The sequence below is a fragment of the Hemiscyllium ocellatum genome, chromosome 22 (assembly GCF_020745735.1).
Source record: "Hemiscyllium ocellatum isolate sHemOce1 chromosome 22, sHemOce1.pat.X.cur, whole genome shotgun sequence".
NCBI classification, from domain to species: domain Eukaryota; kingdom Metazoa; phylum Chordata; class Chondrichthyes; order Orectolobiformes; family Hemiscylliidae; genus Hemiscyllium; species Hemiscyllium ocellatum.
The window spans coordinates 42,910,058-42,933,745 of record NC_083422.1 but is presented as its reverse complement, the minus strand read 5'-3'; the positions used below and the strand labels follow the sequence as shown (position 1 = coordinate 42,933,745).

At 39.6% G+C, this 23,688-nt stretch overlaps 1 protein-coding gene across 1 annotated transcript in view; it reads left to right on the top strand.

The window, feature by feature from the left end:
* LOC132826308 (V-type proton ATPase subunit B, brain isoform-like) overlaps positions 1–20,068 on the top strand; it is a 72,707-nt gene extending 52,639 nt beyond the window's left edge. The window contains exons 10-14 of the mRNA XM_060842126.1: positions 3,501–3,651; positions 9,645–9,727; positions 14,486–14,590; positions 15,538–15,667; positions 18,733–20,068. Of these exons, the coding sequence (XP_060698109.1) occupies positions 3,501–3,651; positions 9,645–9,727; positions 14,486–14,590; positions 15,538–15,667; positions 18,733–18,875 (612 nt within the window). The 3' untranslated portion in view covers positions 18,876–20,068. The remainder of the gene's footprint in view (positions 1–3,500; positions 3,652–9,644; positions 9,728–14,485; positions 14,591–15,537; positions 15,668–18,732) is intronic.
* The last annotated feature ends 3,620 nt before the right edge of the window (positions 20,069–23,688 follow it).

The window sequence follows — 23,688 nt, the reverse complement described above, 5'->3', positions numbered from 1 at the left end:
ATTAAAATCAGTTATTTCTTATGCCTAAAAGGAAGCTCCAAGTTTTAATTGAATTTGATAATTTTGTTGAATGCTTTGAGCAAGTATTTCAATTGCATTGAGATACTTGCACATTTGCTCTTGTGGGTTCCTGTCCAGTGTCTGTGACCTTGCATTTGTCTGCTTTGTAATTGTTTAACCCAATTAATTCTTTGAGCTGTCACTGTTGGTTTTTTTTTAAACAATTATGGTAGCCTCAAGTTCAGAATTACCATCCAACATCTTAAGGGCAAGCATTCACATTAGAGGATCCATAATGCAGGTTGGCACTCAGTTTTGGAAGTGGCAATTTAAGATTTATTTGTTGGGTTTTTGCAGGGTTTGGTGGAGATAGTGGGAAGAAACACTTCTGCTTCTCTATCCTGAAAACTTACCCATTCTAAATTGCTCTTCAAGCTTCCTTTCTGCCTGGTTTCCTGAGGAGAAAGTGAGGACTGCAGATGCTGGAGATCAGAGTCAAAAAGTGTGGTGCTGGAAAAGCTCAGGAGGTTAGGCAGCACCCAAGGGGCAGAAGAGTCGACGTTTTGGGCATGAAGGGCTTCCGCCCAAACATCCACTCTTGCTTGTTAGATATTGCCTGACACTGCTTTCCCAGTGCTGAGGCCCAGGGTACCCAGTCTGTAGGTGTTAAAAATAAAGATTAGGTTAAAATTGACACCACAGCTCTCCAAATATTTCTGTTACCTGCCTCAGTTGAAACAAAAATTGACAATTTCGGGGAGGGTTGCCAATCTGTAAATGCACCTTTTTTTTTCCCTACCTGTCCTGGGAGGTTTCCTGTAAGTCATCAAATTCCGAAGTCTCAGCATAAACCATGACCACTCCATTTTGGGGAAAAAAAACCTCTAAGGTATTTATTAACTTGAATTTGAGTTCATATTGCAGTCCTTGAAAATCTGACTTTTCCATCGTGAATGTCATAAGTACCTTTCATAGTTTTTTGGCATATGCTCTACACAATGATAGACAGAATTCACTTAATGTTTGTAGCTCTTATTTAATGGTAATATCTAAATGGAGATTGCATGTAGTTTATTGTGTTATTAGATGTATTTGCTCTTTAGCCTTGTGTTGAACAAGTCCATGCTGCTTTTGAAAGCAATTTTGGTATGGAAACCAATTCAGTAGAACACTATTACCAAGGTTAAGAGTAATGCAAGAATCTGTTTTTTTTTGTTCAGAAAGGGAGATGTCTGTAGACTATTTTCATTTATTTACTAATGACTGTGGACATAACATGAATAGTGCTGCTGTTGTCTGGAGGTAAGGTTGCATCTGTTGCTGCATAGCTCAAACTAAATGCAATTGATTACTAGCAAAACTTTGAAAAAGCATTGGCCTTGATGCAAAGTGTTCTTTTCTGCAGTCTTTGGGAAATTTTTTGCTCTTAGTATGAAATTAGATTTTCAAAATTCTGTTTGCAACATGTATCTGTTTGACATGCATTGAGTTTTTAAATTTAGATTATTATTAAACTTACACTATTCCATAGGTAAAACTTGTAAATTTTTCCCTCATTCTCTGAATAATTGAACCATTACTTTGAAGCAAGGATCCATATTTTAAAAACTAATGAAGAGAAAAAAATCTAGTTTTCCAGCTAATTAGATTTGGCCTTCAGTAGCTAGAGTCATTGCATCGATATGCTCGGTAAAATCTTTGACTTTTAAAAAATCTTATACGTTTGAATTGAGTATGTCATTACGTATTAATGTGGTGTAGTAACAAGCTTTGCAGAATAAAGGAATTATATCAAGCATTTTGTAGCTTGTGATGAACTTGATATGTTTTATTTTGTTCTTCTGCTTAGTGCTTCAATAAGTTGCCTTTTAATTGTGTAAAATTATAATCGAACCTGATTTTTCAATATGCTCATGACTGATTCTCTATCTCAACACCATAATCCCACTTTCTCTCCATATTCTTTACACACTCGAGAATAAAATTGATAATTTAAGATATTGAGTATACTGTGATCTGGCCTTCATCATTCTGTAGTAGCAAAGTTGATCATCGTCAAATTTTAAATAAGTTTCCTCATGTCGGTCCTAAATTGCATACCATGTATCCTGAGACTGTGACCCTTGGTTATAGATCCCCAACCAGGGAGGAGAAATTGTCCTGAATTTTATCTGTCTGGTATGGTTAAGTTTAATGTTTCAGTCAGGTCTCCTATCATTCTTCTAAATTCTTGTGCATGTAGACCTAATTGGACCACTCGTGCCATTACCAGAATCAGCTGAGTGAATAAATATAAAAGTTTTGAGGACATATAGAATTAGAAAGGTAGCAGGGTGAGACTTGGGGAAATTGGTTTTTTTTCATGCAGTGAATGTTAATGGGTAATTAATCTCTGCTGCACTCCCTTTTTGGCAAGTATGGCCTTGGGTAGGGAGACTAAAAATTGTGCTCCATACTCAAGTAGGCACTTAAGTGCAACATCTAAACTTCAGTAAGACATCCCTACTTCTGAACTCATCCTCTTGCCATGACATACTATTTGACTTCTAAATTGCTTGCTGCATCTGTGTGTTTACTTCCAATGACTTGTGTACAAGAAGTCACATCTCTTTGTACATCTATATATAGAGCCCTTCAAATAACAGCTGTTTCTCTTTGAGTATGTCTTCACATTTAGCCACATTGGTCAACACAATAGATGCAGTACCATGTGCTCAAATTCTCTAAAGCAGCTTGAAGCTTCGTTGCAAACTCAAAATCTCACCTAGTTTTGTCATCAACTTGTAGATGAGAAAATAGAGTACAGGGAGTAGATATCTGCAGGATTGGAAAGAGAGCTGTTACTGTTGATTCTTTTGCAGTGATCAGATGGATAAGAATGGAGCCAGATGACAGTAGTCCCATCTAACTGGACAACAATAGAGAGACTTTATAGGAAGATAGTGTGATCAACTGTCCCAGCTTGCAAATGGTTCAGAATGATGAAAGGGGATAGTTTAGTTTTGTCATGTATGCTGTTTGTCTTTGATCAGAACCATTTTGGTACTGTGGGACAGAGACCGGATTTTAGGGATTCAGACACTCCAAGGTTGTGCATGTAAATGTTTCCAGTGGATTTTAATGGGACAGGAATTGGCAAATTTATTACTGACAAATTCCTGTCTCGTTGCGGAGAGTTGGGCAACTGAAGGAGAATTTTTTGAAGTGAAATCAGGAGCAAGAGGTAACAGACTTAAGATAATTTGCAAAACAAATTATAAATGAGAATTTTTAATTCGGTGTTACCATTTGGAATGCAATGCTTGAACCTTACTCCCTTGCCTGGTATTTAAGGCACACACACTAATAAATTTGCATGGGTAGTTAATGCATGTATAGTTATAAGCCATTTGAACTTCCTTACAGCATAGAATCCAAAATAAATAACTTAGTAGCTATCTGTAAACTATTGTTTGAAATTCGAAGTATATAAGCAATTGTATATTTCTGTTACTTTTAAGGTTTCAGCAGCTCGAGAAGAAGTACCTGGCCGTCGTGGTTTCCCAGGTTATATGTATACTGATCTGGCTACTATCTATGAACGGGCTGGACGTGTGGAGGGCAGAAATGGATCCATTACACAGATTCCTATCCTTACTATGCCTAATGATGGTGTGTAAAAGTCTTATTTGTTTTGATCTGTAAAAGGAAGAGTGAATGTTGAAAGTTTTGCCCTAATCTTAATAAAGAAGCATGAGGTGATGCATTTGGAAGAAAGAATGATGAGCTGCTGTATTAAAAGTGATTACAGGATAAAAGAGCAGGATTTGTTGACTTTTTCCAACAGTCTTACCATAGCAAGTTGATATGGCTGCTTTGAAATAAAAATGGGATCTTTGTGTTAATATATTAAAGTACAAAAATGTGGAGGTTACATTAACCAACGCTAGGATTAGTTAAGCTTCATCAGGAATATTTATTCAGTGTTTTGTACGACACTTCAATATAAAAGTTTTGAGGGCATAGAGAATTAGAATGGTATCAGGGTGAGACTTGGAGAAATTTAAGTTTTTTAATGCAGTGAATATTATGGGGTAATTGAACAAATCTGTTCAGTTGTGGAGAGCTGGGCCACTAAAAGAAATTTTCTAAGTGGAATCAATAGCAAGAGATAACAGACTTAAGATAATTTGCAAAACAAATTATAAATGAGAATTTTTAATTCAGTGTTACCATTTGGAATGCAATGCTTGAAAGGGCCAAGGAAGCAGATTTATTATAACTTTTCAAAAATAACTTGATTTACTTGTAAGAAATATTTGCCCCTCAATGAGAAAACAGGGCAGTGGCTTTATCTGGATAGGACTCCTACTTGGGGTCTGTACAGAACTGAGAATCATGGACTGGATTTTGTGGTTATGACTATGCAATAATATTCATTGCTGATCTTAAAGGCATCTGCCCTTCAAGATTTATTTTGTGCATCGCCTTCACTACCCAGTGGCAGTTGGAAAAACTGAGGCACTAAGTAAAATGGATTGCCAGATGTATAGCAACAATTATGTTCGCAAACTGGATAGGCAATCAACCAAATTGAAGTCTGCGGTATGATTATTCTTCAGTTAAATTTCCACATGGCAATATAAACAAATTAAGATTGAAACTATATTATTTAAGATAAACTTTTTTTATCACAGTGAAAGCTAACATTCTACAAATATAAAATAAGTTTTTCCATGCCAGTTAGTTTTATTCTTACACTTTTAGAAGCCCAGTTACACCAGTCAACAAGGTGTAATGCTTTAATAATGTTTTTAAATTATTAGTTTCATTATAAAGGGAAAGTTTTAAACAACCCCTTGCTTAAGGGTTGCGGGCTAAAAAGCAAAACTGAGTTGTCACATTACTGATTATATTATGGGCGCCTTAACAATCCAAGAGAAATAGATGAGAAAATAGGTAAGTTTTAGCCAAGGGTAAGAATAGTGATAGGGGATTCAACATCCCCAACATTAACTGGGGTAGTCAATATGAAATGTTTAGAGGGAGTGCATTCTTAGTTTGTATCCAGGGCAGCTTTTTAAGCCACTACGTAGAAAGCCCTACAAGAGAGGGGTGGTCATGGACTTAATTTTAGTTAACTAGCTGGGAAAGTGGTTGAATTACTATAGAGGAACATATTGCAGACAGTGATCATAACCATCTTGAATGCAACAGTGTTATGGAAAAGGGCAAGGATGGGTCTAAAATTGAAGTTCTGAACTGGGGTAAGGCAGACTTTGGTAACATCAAATATGATTTGGCCATCGTGGACTAGAAGCAGCTTCAGGTAAATCTGTCCGAGCAGTGGAATACATTCAAGAAAGAAATGTGGAGAGTTCAAAACCAGCATCTTCCATTTTTAAAAAAAAACAGGGAACAATCAAATGCTGTCAAACTCTATTGTCTATGCATGCCATTGGATTCAGAAAGAGGGAGGCTTATGACAGATACCAAGTGTGCTCAATAGCAGAAGCCCTAGAGGATTATAGAACGTGGAACTTAAGGAAATTGAGAACTGAAAGGGGACATGGAAGGATACTGGCTGGTAAAATAAAGGAAAATCCTTAATAGTTTTGGAATTGGGTAGGGTTCTAAATGAATTTTTTGAGTTAGTATTTACTAATGAGGGGGTTTATATGCATATAGAAATTAAGAAAGTCTATGATATGATTGAAGTTAGCATAGAGAGGAGGTTCTAGTGGTCCGGCAGGCTTAAAAGTATATAAATCTCTGGGGCTAGATGAAATATATCCCAGGTTGAGGTGAGGAATTCGGGGAGTTTGCAAAAAATTCAATTCCTTTCAAGTCATAGCAGTGCTGAAGGACTGGAGAACAGCAAGTATAGTACTGTTAGGGAGCAAGGGATAAACCAGGGAATTACAGACTGGTCAGTCTGATCTCAGTGGTGGGGAACATTTGAAGCAATTATGAGGGATAGAATTTGCATTTGGAGAGGGTGTGAATAATAAAGAACAGTTTTTGCAAACTGGATCCAAAGTAATCATAAAGCCCTTCATCAGGGCTTATACCCAAAATGCCGACTTTCCCCTGCTTCTGGGATGCTGCCTGACCTGTGCATTTCTAGCACCACTCTCCAGCATGTGCAGCCCTCACGTATTCCTGATGAAGGGCATATGCCTGAAATGTCGATTCTCCTGCTGCCCAGATACTACCTGATCTATGCTTTTCCTGCATAATCTCTATACAGTCCAAAGATGGGCTGAGAAGAGGCAAATGGAATTTAATTTTAGATTATTGCGAGGTGCTGCATTTTTGGGAAAGAAAATCCTACCAGGACTTGTACTTAATGGTAAGGTCCTAGGGAATAATGTTGAGTGCAGGTCCATTGTTCCTTGAAAGTGGGACTTGCAGGTAGATAGAATAGTGAAGGAGGTGTTTGGTATGCTTTCCTTTTTTGGTCAGAGTATTGAGTACAGGAGTTGGGAGGTCATGTTGCAGCTGTCCAGGATATTGGTTAGACAACTGTCGGAACTGTGCAGTTCTGGTCTCCTTTGTATCGGAAGGATGTTGCGAAACTTGAAAAGGTTCAGAAAAGATTTACAGGAATGTTGCCATGGGTGGAGTTTCTGAGCTACAGGGAGATGTTGAATAGGCTGGGGTTGTTTTTCCCCTGGAGTGTCAGAAGCTGAGGGTTGACCTTATAGAGGTTTACAAAATTGAGGGGCATGGATAGGATAAATAGACAAAGTCTTTCCCTGGGGTGGAGGAGTCCAGAACCAGAGGGCATAGGTTTAAGGTGAGAGGGGAAAGATCTAAAACAGTCCTACGGGGCAACTCTTTCACGCAGAGGGTGGTACGTATATGGAATGAGCTGCCAGAGGAAGTGGTGGAAGCCAGTACAATTGCAACATTTTAAAAGGCATCTGGGTGGGTATATGAACAGGAAGTGTTTGGAGGGATATGAGCCAGGTGCTGACAGGTGGGACTAGATTGGGTTGGGATTTCTAGTTGGCATGGAAGAGTTAGACTGAAGGGTCTGTTTCCATGCTATACATATCTATGATAGGTGAATATGGTTTTGATAAAGGGAAGTAATATCTGACCAACTCAATTGAATTTTTTGAAGAGGTGACCAGGTGTGTGGGTGAGGGCAATGCATTGATGTAGTCTCCTTGGAATCCAACAAGACTGATGATATGGTCTTACATGAAGACTGCTAACAAAGGTGGGATCCAAAGAAATTTTAGATTACATTTTATGACATTACTTACTTTAGATTACATTATTTAGTGTGGAAACAGACCCTTCAGCCCAACAAGTCCACACTGACCCTCCGAAGAGCAACCCACCCAGACCCATTCCTCTACATTTATCCCTTCACCTAACACTGCGGGCAATTTAGCATGGTCAATTCACCTAACCTGCACGCTTTTGGACTGTGGGAAGAAACCCACGCAAACACTGGGCGAATGTGCAAACTCCACACAGACAGTTGCATGAGGTGGGAATTGAATCTGGGTCTCTGGCGCTGTGAGGCAGCAGTGCTAACAACTCTGCCACTGTTTGAGTGGCAGGACGCAATGGGTGAAGGATGTAGGGTGATTGGATTGGAATTGTCCATTGGGACCCTTACTGTTTATGGTTTATATAAATGGTTTAAACTTGAGTGGAGGGGGGTTGATCATGAAGCTTGCACAAAAAATTGGTGGGTGGTAAATTTGTGAGGAGGATAGCCTTTCTATACAGAAGGATATAGAAGGGCTGGTCAGATGGACTGATCAGTAGCAAGTAGAATTCAATCCAGATAAGTTTGAGGTAATAGACTTGGGCAGGACAATTTAAGACCAGGGAATAAATGAAGAATGATCAGACACTGGGAAACACACGAATCAGATAGACAGGTCAAGGTTCATCTTCCTTCCCACCTACCTGCTCAGTGTTCCTCACTGACTTATCATTACATTGGAAACTCAATTATCCAAACGAGATGGGCGAGCACATTTCGTTCGGATAATCAATTATTCGGAAAATCGATTAAATGCCTTTCCTCTGGGGTCTGAGTTTTTAAAGTCTGCTCTTTGTTCAGTAGACAGCAGCAGCGCAGTGTGCAATCGCCTGCCCCCTATCTCGTGGTACACCGCCCCCTGCCCTCAATCCCTTCCCCTGACCCCCAACTCTGTGCAACACCTCCCCTGCCCCTGAGCCCAACGCAGTGCAACACCTCCCCCCAACTCCATGCAACACTGCGCCCTGCCCCCCCCCCCAAAAACCTGGTCCAATCCTGCTCCCCACCCCAACCTCGTCCAACACTGTCCCCATCCCCTCAGCACAAAGCACAGAGCCCCCACCCACAACACATTCCCCTGCCACCCCCACCCTAGCCTCTCTCCGGCTTTGTGGGGTAACCTTCCGAATAGCACACAGACACAGCCCCACACAACTTTTTACAGCAAATTTTTGACAGGTTCCAGGTTTGCCCTGCACAGGACAATATTGGAGATGATTGCGGGGTAGCAGGGGGTTAGGTTACACCCCTCTGTAGAACTCCAGGGAAAGTGTGGGGACAGAGGGCAGGAGTCGGTATAGATTTAAGCAACTCTATGCAAGAAATTATTTCAGACGCACAATTGAGATTGCACTTATTCCAAAAGGTTTGTACAAATAATGATTTGTACACTGTAAACAGAAGACGTGATCATACTTGGAAGCATGTCTTTGTAATGTTTTTATCGGGACCTCAAGATCTCCTTCGGATAATTTGATTTTCGGATAATTGGTATTTGGATAATCGAGGTTCCCCTGTATACTGCACCTGCATTCACCTGTTGCCTTCCCAGCCACCTTCCTCCACCTTCCCTCCAGCCTTTTATCTCTCAGCCCCCTTTATCCCCCTCCACATTCCTAATGAAAAGCTTATGCCCGAAACGTCAATACTCGTGCTCCTTGGATGCTGCCTGACCCTGTGCTTTTCCAGTGTCATGTTTTGACTTGCCTTTATTAGCCAAAGCATAGAGTTTAAGAGCAGGGAGGTTATGCTGGAACTGTATTAAAAGGGTTGGTTAGGTCACAGCTAGAGTATTGCATACAGTTCTGGAATTCACATTGAGGGACGTGATAGTTTATGGAGGATGCAGAGGAGATGTACACTTTGTTGCCTGGGCTGAAGAGTTTATGTAGAGAGATTGGACAGGCTGGGGCTATTTCTGTTAGCACGTAGGGGATTGAGAGGGGACATGATTGAGATGTGTAAAACTGAGGGGAAAAGAACATTTAGATGTGTTCTTGTGATGCTAAGGCTTGAAACCCTATAGGCCAAGTGCTGGAAAATGGGCTGAGAATAGTTAGGTGCTTGTTTTTGACCAGTGCAGACACAATGGAACCAAGGAACCTTTTTCTCTGCTATAAATCTGACTGAGCAAAGCCCTCTGCAGAAGTGCAGTGTCACTCACCGACTGATGGATTTCCATGTTTAATTGCACATGCTCAGATCATTAGGTTCTTCGTTTCAGTAGAGTAATTATGGTGAATACTGACAATTTTGCTGTCTTTGCCATGGTAAAGTCAGAACCTTTCCACTTCATGTGAAAAATACATGCTATTTCAAATTAATTGAAAGTATGCATTAATCCTGGTTTTTGTTTAAAATTTTTTTTGTTTTGCAGATATCACTCACCCTATTCCTGACTTAACTGGATACATCACTGAAGGGCAGGTCTACGTTGACCGTCAGTTACACAACAGACAGGTAGGATGCACAGAAATAAGTTGAAAGATACACATTATTTTAAAGAGGAAGTACAAGTAAAGTAAGTTTGAGAAGCCTTAGTCAGCAGATCCATAAATTTAAGCCTCATGGTTTTGTATAGATTTAAGCAACTCTATACAAGAAATTATTTCAGACGCACAATTGAGATTGCAATTATTGCAAAAGGTTTGTACAAATAATGAGCTAATTAAATGTTAACTGCTTATTTTGTCTTGAGCAAATCGGTTTATAGTGAGCTAAAGTTGCTCAACCATCTTCATCTGTTTCGTCAATGACCTTTCCTCCATAAGCTGAGAAGTGAAATGTTTGCAGATGATTGCACATTGTTCGGCACATTTTGACTTCTCGGGTACTGAAACAATCCATGACTACGTGCAACAATATCCAAACTGCAAATTCCCTAGCTAAGCCCCTCGTCACCTTGACTTCATTGCTGGGTCAGAATTCTGAAATTCCAGTCCAATCAGCATTGTGGATCTACCTTTGGCTCATACACTGCAACAGTTTAAGAAGGCAGCTCACTGCCACCTCTAAAGGATGTCTCGGGACAGGCAATAAAACTGCTGGCCCATGTCCCACAAGTAAATTAAAAATGTTTAATTCCTAACATACAAAAATCTTTCAAGAGATCATGTCACGTTCATTTCAGTTCCCAGTTATCTATCTATCTTAACTGAACATAAAGTATTAAGGTACTGCAACTGGTTTTATGTGAATATTCAAAAATGTAGGAAGAGCTGAAATTTAATTTGGAAAGCCCAAAACCACCACCAAGCATGAGGTGGTAGACTTTTTGGTAGGAAGAATAAAGAGGCCACATACACCAGGAGAATGGTGTTTAAATGATGTTGAGGAATAAAAGGATACAGATACAGTACTTGCTAAAATAAGTGCAGGTTATAAGAATGTGCAAACACCGTACATACTGAAGAGAATTGAAGAGCAAAGAAGTTAAGTGTGGGTAAACCTTGGTTGTACCTTTATTTGGAGCTCTTCCACTTATATGGTCTGGTGGAATAAAAAGGGTCATGAAAGCACTGAACAAATCCTACAATAAAACCAGACTGACAAGTTAAATTAATTTCAAAAATTGAACAAGTGGAGGCACCTTTCTCAAAAAAAAACCCCAAAGTGATGGTGTGAATTTTGATGGCTGTGGGTGAGATTAGAACTTGTTCACTCTCAAACCTTTAATATAGAACATGGGGCGGGGGGGGAGTTGTTGGAGAGTTCTTAGAAATTGGAACTTGCTACCCCAGTAGATGGGTGAGGCAAATAACATTAATGCATTTAAGGGGAAAGTGGAGAAGGAGAAGATTTTTCACTGGAGTGTAGAAGGTTGATAGACAATCTGCTAGAAGTTTCTAAAATAATGAGTCATAGATACAGATAATGGTAGCTTTCTTTTCCCTAGGATGGGGGACTTCAAGACTAGGGGGCTCACTTAAGGTAAGAGATTTTTAAGAAAAGATGAGGCAATGTTTTTACACTGAAATGAACTTCCTGAGAGAGTGGTGGCTGCAGGTATAAATACAATGTTTAAAAGACTTTTGGATAAATACATGAATAGGAAAGATTTGGAGAGATGTGGGACTAGTTTAGTTTGGAATTGTTTGGCATGGACTGGTTGGACTGAAGGGTCTGTTTCTATGCACTGATTCTGAAGAAAAGTGTGTATTAGTGGTTTGGATGAAGAGTTTGAGATGCTGGTATGGTTTATAGGTGAATAGTCATAAAGCTTTTTTTTTACAAAAAGATAAGGACAATAAAATTGCAGCAAATGTAAAATTGGTGCAAAGCCATTAAATGGACATCACGAGGGAACCAGAGATTCAGCTGTCAAATTTTGCGAACCATTCTCAAGTATAAGGCAAGTATGTTGGAACAGTTTGACAAGTGCACATTGTCTCCAGCATTGTCTCCAGACATGCTTGCAGTCTCTGCCAAAGAAGCTCTGCTGACATGATCAAAGCAGGCCAAGCAAAGAACATTCTTATCTCTCTCTCTCACACCTAAACAAAATGGGAGTAGCTCTGACAAAAAGACTAGTGCATGAGAAGTTCACCTGCAATACATGGCTGGACCAATTCAAAATGCTTCTTGCTATCCACCCTACCTACACCTCTCATGATTTTTGTAGGCCTCAATCAGGTCCCCCCTCAACCGCCAATGAAAATAATCCCAATCTACTCAACCTCCTCGTAGCTAGCACCCTCCATGACAGACAACATCCTAGTGAACCTCTTCTGGACCCTCTCCAAAGCATCCACATCCTTTTGGCAACCAGAACCATACGTAATATTCCAAATGTAGCCAAACCAATGTCTTCTGCAATTGTCACACATCATGCCAACTCTTGTACTCAATACCCCGTCTGATAAAGGACAGCATGCCGTATGCCTCCTTGACCACTCTGCTGATCTGAGTTGCCTTCTTCAGGGAACAATGGACCTGAACACCCAGATCTCTGTACATCAATTTTCCCCCAGGACTCTTCCATTACTGTATAGTTTGGTCTGGAATTGCATGTTCTACAATGCATCACCTCTCATTTATCAGGATTGAACTCCATCTGCCATTTCTCTGTCCAACTCTCCAATCTATCTATATTCTGCTGTATTCTCTTTCAGTCCCCTTCACTATCTGCTATTCCACCTATCTTAGTGTCATCACAGACTTGCTAATGAGGCATCCTACGCCTTCCTCCAAATCATTTATGTATATCACAAACAACAGTGGTCCCAGCACGGATCCCTGTCAGACACCACTGGTCATCGGTCTCCATTTTGAGAAGCTCCCTTCCATTACTACTGTGTCTTGTTGCCCAACCATTTCTTTATCGATCCAGCTAGAACACCCTGGACCCCATGCAACTTTACCACCTTTCATCAGTCTGCCACAGAGAACCTAATCAAACACCTTGAAGTCCATGCATATGACATCTACATCCCTTCTCTCATCCATTAACGAATTCTTAGATTTGTAAGACATGACCTTCCCTGCACTAAGCCATGCTGCCTATCACCTAAACCCATTTTCTTCCAAATGAGTATATATCCTATCCCTTAGTACCCTCTCCAGTAGCTTTCCTACCACTGACATCGGGCTCACAGGTCTGTAATTACCTGGATTATCCCTGCTACCCACCTTAAACAAGGCTACAATGAACCTGAACACCCAGATCTCTCTGTACCTCAGTTTTCCAAAAAATGATGATACTTGGAATGTTAAGCCACTAGCTACATGTTACAAAGGTAACAAAACCGTTTGGTGTTTTTGAGGGGTCCATTAGAAAAGTGGACAATGTATATGCAAAAGGAAAAGATTATCATTGTTACAAACCAAATGTCCTTTGTACCTTGACATTGCTGGCCTTGAGCATCAAGCTGATGTTCTTTCCTCTTTGGTCTGTTTACCCTGGAGTGTCAGAGGCTGAGGGGTGACCTTATAAAGGTTTACAAAATTGAGGGGCATGGGTAGGATAAATAGAGTCTTTTCCCTGGAGTCGGGGAGTCCAGAACTAGAGGGCACAGGTTTAGGGTGAGAGGGGTCTCTTTCATATCTTTCCCAAGGAGCAACTTTTTCACGCAGAGGGTGGTATGTGTATGGATTGAGCTGTCAGAGGAAGTGCTGGAGGCTGGTACAATTGCAACATTTAAGAGGCATTTGGATGGGTAAATGAATAGGAAGGGTTTGGAGGGATATGGGCCAGATGCTGGCAGGTGGGACTAGATTGGGTTGGGATATCTGGTCGGCATGGACGGGTTGGACCGAAGGGTCTGTTTCCATGCTGTACATCTGACTCTGACTCTTCACTCCCAATCCATTGGCCGGTGATGTTATTAGGAACATAAACACTAATTACTGACAACTGATCTTTCTAGTCAGCGGCCAATGCACAACCTCACGTTCTGGAAGTCATCTGTGATGAAGAAGATATGAAAGATGGTGACAAGTCACATGTTTCTGTCATGCAGCGTTCAAATAGGCCACAGTGACATAAGATACTGAATGAAGAGCAGCAGCTTTTCAAGCTGCTTTTTTTGCATAGCTGGACAAGGCAGGCATGGAACTTTCAGTGGTGGCAACCAGGGAAACCTGTGCTAAGCTGGATGACGATTCCACTACAGTGGAACAAATGGCTGAGGCAGTCAGAGATGCAGTATGCTCTTCAACCGAGGAGGTCAACAACCCTTGATATGTGAATGCTTACCCTTTCACCTTCCTACCCTAGCTGAAGATGTGAAGGCTGGAACGAGAGGTCCAGAATTTTGCACTACAGTGCACAGACAGACAAAAGATATTTGACTGTATTGATGACATGACTACTGTAATGCGTTGTCTGAAGCAAAAACTAGAAAACTGTTTTCCAGTGAACTCCCAATGTTTTTCAATGCCTTTTACTGTTCAAGGTTAGGCTATTGTAAGATGTGAAAAAACTGAAAAGTGAAGACATTTTTCTCATTCACTGCATCATTGCTTTCAATTGTATTTGACTTGGGGTGTTCATAGGTAAAACTGGGTTGCATAGGGCCCTCTTCAGCTGTTTTAAAGCTCTATTTGACATTCATTTGTTAGCTGCCCTCTTTTGATTTGACTACTTGCTATTTTACTGTCCCACAAAATTTGTCCCCTTTGAAAATACTGCAACTGGAGATATAAATGCCACTAATGTAGAAGTCATATAAAATTTGAGTGAGAAGAAATGCACTTACAATCTTTCAATTGCTGTTACAGATTTATCCACCTATTAATGTTTTACCATCTCTATCACGATTAATGAAGTCAGCCATAGGGGAAGGTATGACACGGAAAGATCATCCTGAAGTCTCTAATCAGCTGGTACGGTTATTACACTTTAAAATAAATGTCTGAATCAAAGTTAAAATTGAGATGTATCATAACTGAAAATAACTTTATCTTGTTACTTTGAGATTCTCAATTGGCAGAATTAAATTTGAATTGCGCGGTTCTACAGTACTTGATGCAGTTAAAGACGTTTTGTGCTGATTTTATTTTACAATGATTCATTGAAAGGTTTGCTGAAAATAGGTAACTATGTTTCATTTCTGAGAATTGAGTCTGAAATCAACTTCTGTGTGCTAGTGTAGACTTACAAAGCAAAGAATTATAACACTAGTCTTCGCCTAATTCCTGGTGAATGAGGGACTACATTATAACTCAATTATGACTGATCCTTTTTAATGGAGAGTGAATAGAGGATAAAGCCGATTTGAAGGCCTGAGGTGGTACCATTTTAAAATTAAATGTAACTAATTCCTCAGGATATTGAGAGCAAGAAACTGTTTACGTTGGCCTTCTCATTATTGTAGATATGTAGTGCTTTGATTAGATTACTTAGTGTGGAAACAGGCCCTTCGGCCCAACAAGTCCACACCGACCCGCCGAAGCGCAACCCACCCATACCCCTACATTTACCCCTTAACTAACACTACGGGCAATTTAGCATGGCCAATTCACCTGACCCGCACATCTTTGGACTGTAGGAGGAAACCGGAGCACCCGGAGGAAACCCACGCAGACACGGGGAGAACGTGCAAACTCCACACAGTCAGTCGCCTGAGTCGGGAATTGAACCCGGGTCTCTGGTGCTGTGAGGCAGCAGTGCTAACCACTGTGCCACCTTGCCTTGATAGTGAAGCTTAAACAACAATAAATGATGTGTATCTAGGTTTGAATTTTCTAATAACTTGCTTTATTCTATGTCTTAACCAACAATGTCAGTTTAAAAGTTAGTGAATAAGTTGTGAAATGTTCTGTCTCCACAGTATGCTTGCTACGCCATTGGCAAAGATGTCCAAGCCATGAAAGCTGTGGTTGGTGAGGAAGCTCTCACACCTGATGATCTGTTATATTTGGAATTTCTGCAAAAATTTGAGAGAAATTTCATTGCACAAGGTATGCTTATTTCACCCATACGTAACCCACAGTACACCATCCCCTCCCAAGCCTTGAACTTGCAATTTATAGCTTCCCTTCAACTTTTGATCCCTGCTCTGAGCTCACCATGATCATGACACCTGTCTTTTGCTCTTCAATCCTATTCCCACTGACCTGGCCATCAGCTTCCCTCCTTACTCCTCATATTAGCCAATATTGTTAAAAGTTCACCCCTTTTACTTATAAATTCTTGGAAACTTCTGCCACATTTACAACCTTACTTTCCTGTCAAATCCTTAAACATGCTGTCACCTGTCAAATCTTCATGCATTTTTCCTGGAGCTCCATGTTTGAATTTTTCCAGTTGGGTTTTTGCACTGTCACAGTACCAAAACAAGTCTTGGCAAACTCTCAGATGGTTTCCTATTTGACTGACAAAGGCATGCTTTTTTTCCCACGTTCACTTGTTTGCAGCCTTTAATACTCTTGACCTACTGCAGTGCCTCCACTGTCATTCATCTGTTGGGACTGCTGTAACCTGGTTCCATTCTTATCTATCTAATCATATCTGGAGTATCACTTCCAATGATTTCTTCCGCTCCTTCACTGTTGCCCGTTATATCCCCAAGAACCTGTCCATTGCCCCCTCCTAGTTCTAATCCATGTACTGTCCTTTGCAGCAACATCCAACAAATGCACAGAAGCTGACAGCAGTCAGCGCTGCCTCCCTCGAGACTCTTGTTGCTAAATTGTTAGACTGCTTGTGTAAGCTACAAAGCTGGATAAGTAGATTAATTCTTCAAATTAAATAATGGGAAAACTGAAGCTATTGTTTTTGATCCCTGCTCCAAACTCTGTTCCCAAGTTACAACCTCAGACCCTCTTCCTGCCAGCAGTTTGAGATGTAAACAATCAGTTTACATTTGACCCCAGTTGGCATTTCTGGACTTAGTGAGGCTACTAAGTTCTACTTCTAACCTCCTTTGACTTTGCTAATGTCATGACTCATCTGCTGTTGAAATACTCATCCACACCTTTTATTCCTCTTGATTTGACCATTCCATTGCATTGTACACTTTGAGCTTATTCCAAAGACACTTGCTCAATGTCTTAACTCATATCAAGTTCCTTTTTACATTCATCAGTCCTGTGCTCATTAACCTTTGGCTTCCAATTAAGCATTATCTTGACATTAAAATGCTCAGCCTTGTTTTCATAACCTTTCAAAGGTTTGTTCCTCCATACTGCTTCAGCCCCACAACCCTCCAATATCTATGCTACTCTAATTCTGGCCTCCTTGGGCATTCATAATTTTAATTACTCCTCTTTTGCTAGCCATGCTTGTAGTACCATGTGAAGATTTTCTTTCTCATTTCTCCAACTTGGTGCCTCAACTACTTTTAAAACTCTCCTTAAGATCTGCCTTTGACAAAATTGTTGATCTGACCTAATAACTACCTGTGTGACTCTTTTTTTGATTTGTAATCCTCCTGTGAAAGACTTTGGAATGTTTTATTATGACTGTGTGGAGTTCGCACGTTCTCCCCGTGTCTGCGTGGGTTTCCTCCGGGTGCTCTGGTTTCCTCCCACAGTCCAAAGATGTGTGGGTCAGGTGAATTGGCCATGCTAAATTGCCCGTAGTGTTAGGTAAGGGGTATATGTACGGGTATGGGTGGGTTGTGCTTCGGCGGGTCGGTGTGGACTTGTTGGGCCGAAGGGCCTGTTTCCACACTGTAAGTAATCTAATCTAATCTAAAATGTTTTATAAAAGTACATTTCAAAAATCTAAAATTTGGCAAACCTGCATTTCTCAATTGTTATAACACAAGCTATTTAGCTTGTCGTGTCTGCACTAGTTCATGTTTTGACTAGTGCCACTCCCCACCACCTCCTTTTGCATGTTCTTCCCTTCCAGATAACAGTCTAATTCTCTCCTTTAATATCTGGACTGAACCTTTGTCCACCACACGCTGGAGTAGATCATTTCACATCCTGACGATCTGTTGCTTGAAAAGGTTTTTCATGTCACATTGCTCATTTTGCTAATTCCCTCCAATTCCTTTCTTAATCATTGCGCAAATGGAAATTATTTTCTTAACATCTTGAGGGGTATGGACACAGCATATTTAATACTTCTATCAAATCTTTTCTCAACCTTTTTCCTAAGGAAAAACGGTCCAACTTCTTCAATCTATTGATATAACTGAAGTTCCTCATCTTTGGGACTACTCTCATTTAATCTCCTTATGTCTTTCTAAAGTATGGTGTCCAGAACCAGACATGATACTCCAATTGAGGCAAAGCCGGTGCTTTATACTAGTTAAAGATAATCTTGCTTTTATGCTCAATGCCTTATTAATAAAGACTAGGATGCTGTGTGCTTTATTAATCTCTCACTCAACGGTGTTATCTTCAGTGATTTATGGACATGTACACCTAGGTGTTACTGCTTTTTGCCTAAGTTTTAAATTTTGTTTTTCATTTTCTCTTGTTTCCTTTCATTCTAACTACCAAAATGAAATATTTTACATTTCTCTGCATTAAGGTTAATTTGTTACTTATCCATTCATTCCACCAACATAGCCTTTTGAAATTGCTACCTGCAGTTCACTGTTTCCACATTTATCACCTGAAAATTTTGAAATTAGGTACTGTCGTCCAAGGTCTAGTTCATTAAAATTACAGGAAGGACAAGGGTTCCATTACCAATCTCTGAGGAACTATGGTATAAACTTGAGTCTGAGAATATCACCAAGATTAAACTGACTGTTTTGTAGTTTCTGGGCTTATCTTTGCAACTCTTTTGAACATGGCTGTTATGCTTGCAATTCTTCGGTCTGCCAGCAAAATCCTAGAGTCTTGGGAAAACTGGACAATTTTAGTCCCATTGGACATTGCAGTTACTTCATTCTAACCTAGGATGTGTCCCATCAAGTCCTTATGCCTTGCGAATATATGTGGTTTTGAATAGTAATATTTTAAATGCATAATGATTTCCCACTTAAAACTAGAATTTAAAGTTTCTTGAGAAATGTAAACCATAGCCCAGGTAAAGGGAGAAAATTTTGTTTTGTTTTGCATAGGTCCATATGAAAACAGGACTGTATTTGAAACTTTGGATATTGGCTGGCAATTGCTCCGAATATTCCCCAAGGAGATGTTGAAACGTATTACTCAAAGTACACTGGCAGAATTTTACCCAAGGGATGCTGCTAAACATCAGTGAAGTCCCAAATTCAACAATGGAAGATTTATTTTCATACTTCGTAAGAATACATTTCATTCCGAAGCATTCTATACTTAACACACTCCAGCAATTGTTTATAATTTGTCTTTTTGTATTGTAAAAAGAAAGCTATACAAATCAAAGTATTAAATTGGAAGTCCGTAAAACCATTTTTTTGAAAAAGTCTGAATGCTAAATCTTGCAGAAAACTGTTTACAGCAATTGAAATCATTTGTTTACAACTTCATCACCAGTATATGCATAGAACTAAATTAGATTTATCTGGATCTATTGGGGATGAGAGCAATCAATTTAACAGATCAAAATGGTAAGCATTCTGATCTCAAAAGATGAAATGGATATAGAAGAATATAATTAACAGTTTGCATCAGCTAACTAAGCCCAATTTATCTTGAGGAAATTAGGATATTGAAAGATTATGGCAATTTATTCATGCACAGCTTATTACCAAGCATATAGAAAGGAATTGTTTAAATTGTACTTTCCTATGCAACTCATCTTTTTTCCAAAGATAACTCGATAAAGATATGTCGTTAAAGGATCAACTGTAAAAATTTTTTCTTGGTGAATTATGGAGAAATTAATTAAAACAAATAGATTTCCATTTACTGTATCCTTATTCTTTTCTAAACTTAAAGGAAATTATTTTAATTTGTTATAATTCATTGTGGTGAAAAATAGATATTACAAATTATTTTGAATCAAAGCTAGTGACTAACTTGACTATTTAAGTAGAACAAAATATGTGGAATGGAGGTCCATTTCACCTGTCTCCAATTAAAAGTAGAAAATTGTAAGAATGAAGATTTAAAATTTTGGAATGCTAATTTTGTTCTATGGGGAAAGATCAGATAGAATTTTGATGTTTGTACATTATAAAAGAAAATATTTGATTGTACTTTTATTCCTCATTGTTTTCAAAGCATCTTAATACTCATTGGATCTCATCTTTAAGTATCAATTTACTGTTTATGATATAAACTTCTGTTTTGAAAGTTTGTAGAAGACTAAAGGTGTGTGCACTGCTATTCTATTCCGTATATTTGTGCAATGTATATTGAAATGAAATGAAAGCTAGAAAAGGATAAAGTAGACTTATAAATGCTTCTCATCAAGAAATGTCAAACTTTGCTACAGTGCAATACTTTTTGCAGTAGATACAAAATAAAAGTGAACAGATGTTACTGTTGAACAAGACTGTTTCTTCTGCACGTCGCATTCTGTTTTGCAGTACCAAGCTGTTTCTATACTGACTAAATTTTAATCTCATGCCAACATCCATTGAGTGGAACGTTGAAGGAAGCATGCTTTTGTCTTAGGTTGGGTATCCAACCCAAGTTATGCTCTCTGTTGTGAATGACAAATGTTTCCTTAACCCACAGAATATTTACATATCATCCATACTGGTGTCTTAAAGATGCAGCATTGTATTTTTAGTTCGTGTGCTCTGCTATTCTGCTTTTCATTACTTATTCTGTGAAAGAGCAGAAATCGGGAAAAACATTTTATATAAAGCTATTCAAGAAATGATCTATTTAGCTTAGAGGCAACAACCTCAGACACAGGGAAGAGATATCTTCAGGAATTTAAGGAAAGCAATCAAGTAAATCCTATGTAGGTGTATAAAAGATAATGAAATAATTATATGAAATGCAAACTTTGTTTTCCTCTGAACAATGGATTTAAGAAATCAAAAATGCTTTTTATAATCATCGGGTTATTGTGCTGCGTAACAATATATCGTGTCATGGCTATCTGCAGCACAGAAACAGAACCTTCGATCCAACTCGACCATCCTGACCAGATACCCTATATAAGTAGTCCCATTTGCCTTAGCCCTCAATCCTTCCTATTCATATACCCATCTTGATGCCTTTTAAATATGGCAATTGTACCAGCCTCTACCACTTTGGCAGCTCATTCCATACACTCACTACCCTCTGAAAACATTACTCCTTGGGTCACTTTTATCTCCCACCCCCTCAGCCTTAAACCTATGCCCTCTATTTTTGGACTCTCCCATCTTGGAGAAGAAACCTTGTACATTTACCCTATCCATGCCCTTCATGATTTTAAAAACCCCTAAGGTCACCCCTCAGCCTCTGACTCTCCAGGGAAAATAACCTCAGGCTATTCAATGCCTCAATATAGCTCAAACCCTCCAACCCTGCCAACATCCTTAAATGTCTTCTGAACCCTTCCAGGTTTAACTACATCCTTCCTATAGAAGGGAAATCATAATTTAATGCAGTATTCCAAATGGAGCCTAAACAATGTCCTGTACAGCAGCAACATGACCTCCTATGTCTTCAACTCTTAAACTCCATGCACATACTTACTTCACTAGCCTATTTACCGGTGACTCCACTTTTAAGGAACCTTTTGACTCACTGGATTCATTGTACTATCTGAGACCATAGCCTTATGATAAGGGTATTTAGAAATTCCAGCCTTGGCAGTACTCCTCCTACAATATTTTTGAATAACAAAGTCAAATACCTGAATATATCTAATAAGGATTATTTTAAAACAAAGTGCTGTTTGTTCTGTATCTATCACAGGAGTGTTATCTAGCTTGTCACTAATGTGTGCAGTGTTTCAGATATACTCAGATGACTGATTATATACATATGCTGTCACTGATTCATAAACTTAACATTGGGCTGAGAAACATCAGGCCCAGAGCATCACTATTAGGCACTCATTCCCAGCCATAAAAACCCTCATCTGTCACCTCATCCAATTTGAGCTGCACCATGAAAATATCAAAACCAACAATAGTCTAACTGGAACTAGATTATATTACTGAATGGCTTCTGGTGGACTAAAGCTATTAACAACAGTTCAACATTATGACCTTTTTGCACAACTAAGTTTGAGTCTGACTTCCATGATTTATGTGAGGTGCTGCATTTTGGGAAAGCAAATCTTAGCAGGACTTATACACTTAATGATAAGGTCCTAAGGAGTGTTGCTGAACAAAGAGACCTTGGAGTGCAGGTTCATAGCTCCTTGAAAGTAGAGTCGCAGGTAGATAGAATGGTGAAGAAGGTGTTTGGTATGCTTTCCTTTATTGGTCAGAGTATTGTGTACAGGAGTTGGAAGGTCATGTTGCGGCTGTACAGGACATTGGTTCGGCCACTGTTGAAATATTGTGTGCAATTCTGGTCTCCCTCTTATTGGAAAGATGTTGTGAAACTTGAAAGGGTTCAGAAAAGATTTACAAGGATATTGCCAGGGTTGGAAGATCTGAGCTACAGGGAGAGGCTGAACAGGCTGGGGCTGATTTCCCTGGAGCGCGAAGGCTGAGGGGTGACCTTAAAGAGGTTTACAAAATTGAGGGGCATGGATAGGATAAGTAGACAGTCTTCTCCCTGGGGTCGGGGAGTCATAGATATGTACAGCATAAAAACAGACCCTTCGGTCCAACTTGTCCATGCCAACCAAATATCCCAACCCAATCTAGTCCCACCTGCCAGCGCCCAGCCCATATCCCTCCAAACCCTTCCTATTCATGTACCTATCCAAATGCCTCTTAAATGTTGCAGTTGTACCAGCCTCCACCACATCCTCTGACAGCTCATTCCATACACGTACCACCCTCTGCGTGGAAAAAGTTGCCCTTTAGGTCTCTTTTATATCTTTCCCCTCTCGCCCTAAACCTATGCCCTCTAGTTCTGGACTCCCTGACCCCAGGGAAAAGACTTTGTCTGTTTATCCTATCCATGCCCCTCATAATTTTGTAAACCTCTGTGAGGTCGCCCCTCAGCCTCCGACGCTCCAGGGAAAACAGCCCCAGCCTGTTCAGCCTCTCCCTGTAGTTCAGATCGTCCAACCCTGGCAACATCCTTGTAAATCTTTTCTGAACCCTTTCAAGTTTCACAACATCTTTCCGATAGGAAGGAGTTCGATTTCATGAGTAGTTCAAACAGTAAGTTGATGTGATATGTAATTATCATTTGGTTGTACAAAAATTTAGCTGGGTGAAAATGTTAAAAATAATCACATGGAATCAATCCAAAGATTAGGTGAATTGGCCATGCTAAATTGCCCATAGTGTTCAGGGATATGTAGGTTAGGTACATTAGTCAGGGGTAAATGTAGAGTAGTGGGTTTGGATGGGATAATCTTCAGAGGGTTGGTGTGGACTTGTTGGGCCAAACAGCCTGCTTCTACACTGGAGGGATTCTGATTCTCATTCAAACTTATAAAAATTGGAGCTGATGGCTGGAGCTATTTGGCAGAATTGTTGTGCAGAATTGTTTAAAGAATAACAACTTTTTTCAGTGTCTGTTAGTGCCATCTTGTGTTACCCCTCCTATTCAGCAATATTAGCAGCATCTGATAACTATTGATCTTAAGTTCTGTTCTTGTCGTGAAACTCATCACAAACCATTTGGATGAAGAAAACCTGATATCCTATCCTCTTCGATTACTCAATGGTAGTAAAAATGGTACATTCACAAGCAAAGTTTCCCTAATACAGAATTGTTTAAGGAAACATTTCACTACATTTAAGACCCAGAATTAAAGGCCTAACATTCTTTTTGCATTTTATTTTTAAGTGCTACATTGAATAATAGCTGCTGTCTATTCTTGGCACCAAATTCATGACGGATATTCAGACCTTTTGGAATGAGCCCAAAAGAGGTTTGAAATGAAAACTAAGTGCTGAAGAAGCTCATTAAGTGTGCCTGTTTTGCTTTTATTTCAAAGGACATTTACTAAAATGGTGTAAGAAGCTCGATCTATTATGCAAGTAATAGGTATAGCACCTTTTTATGATGAAACA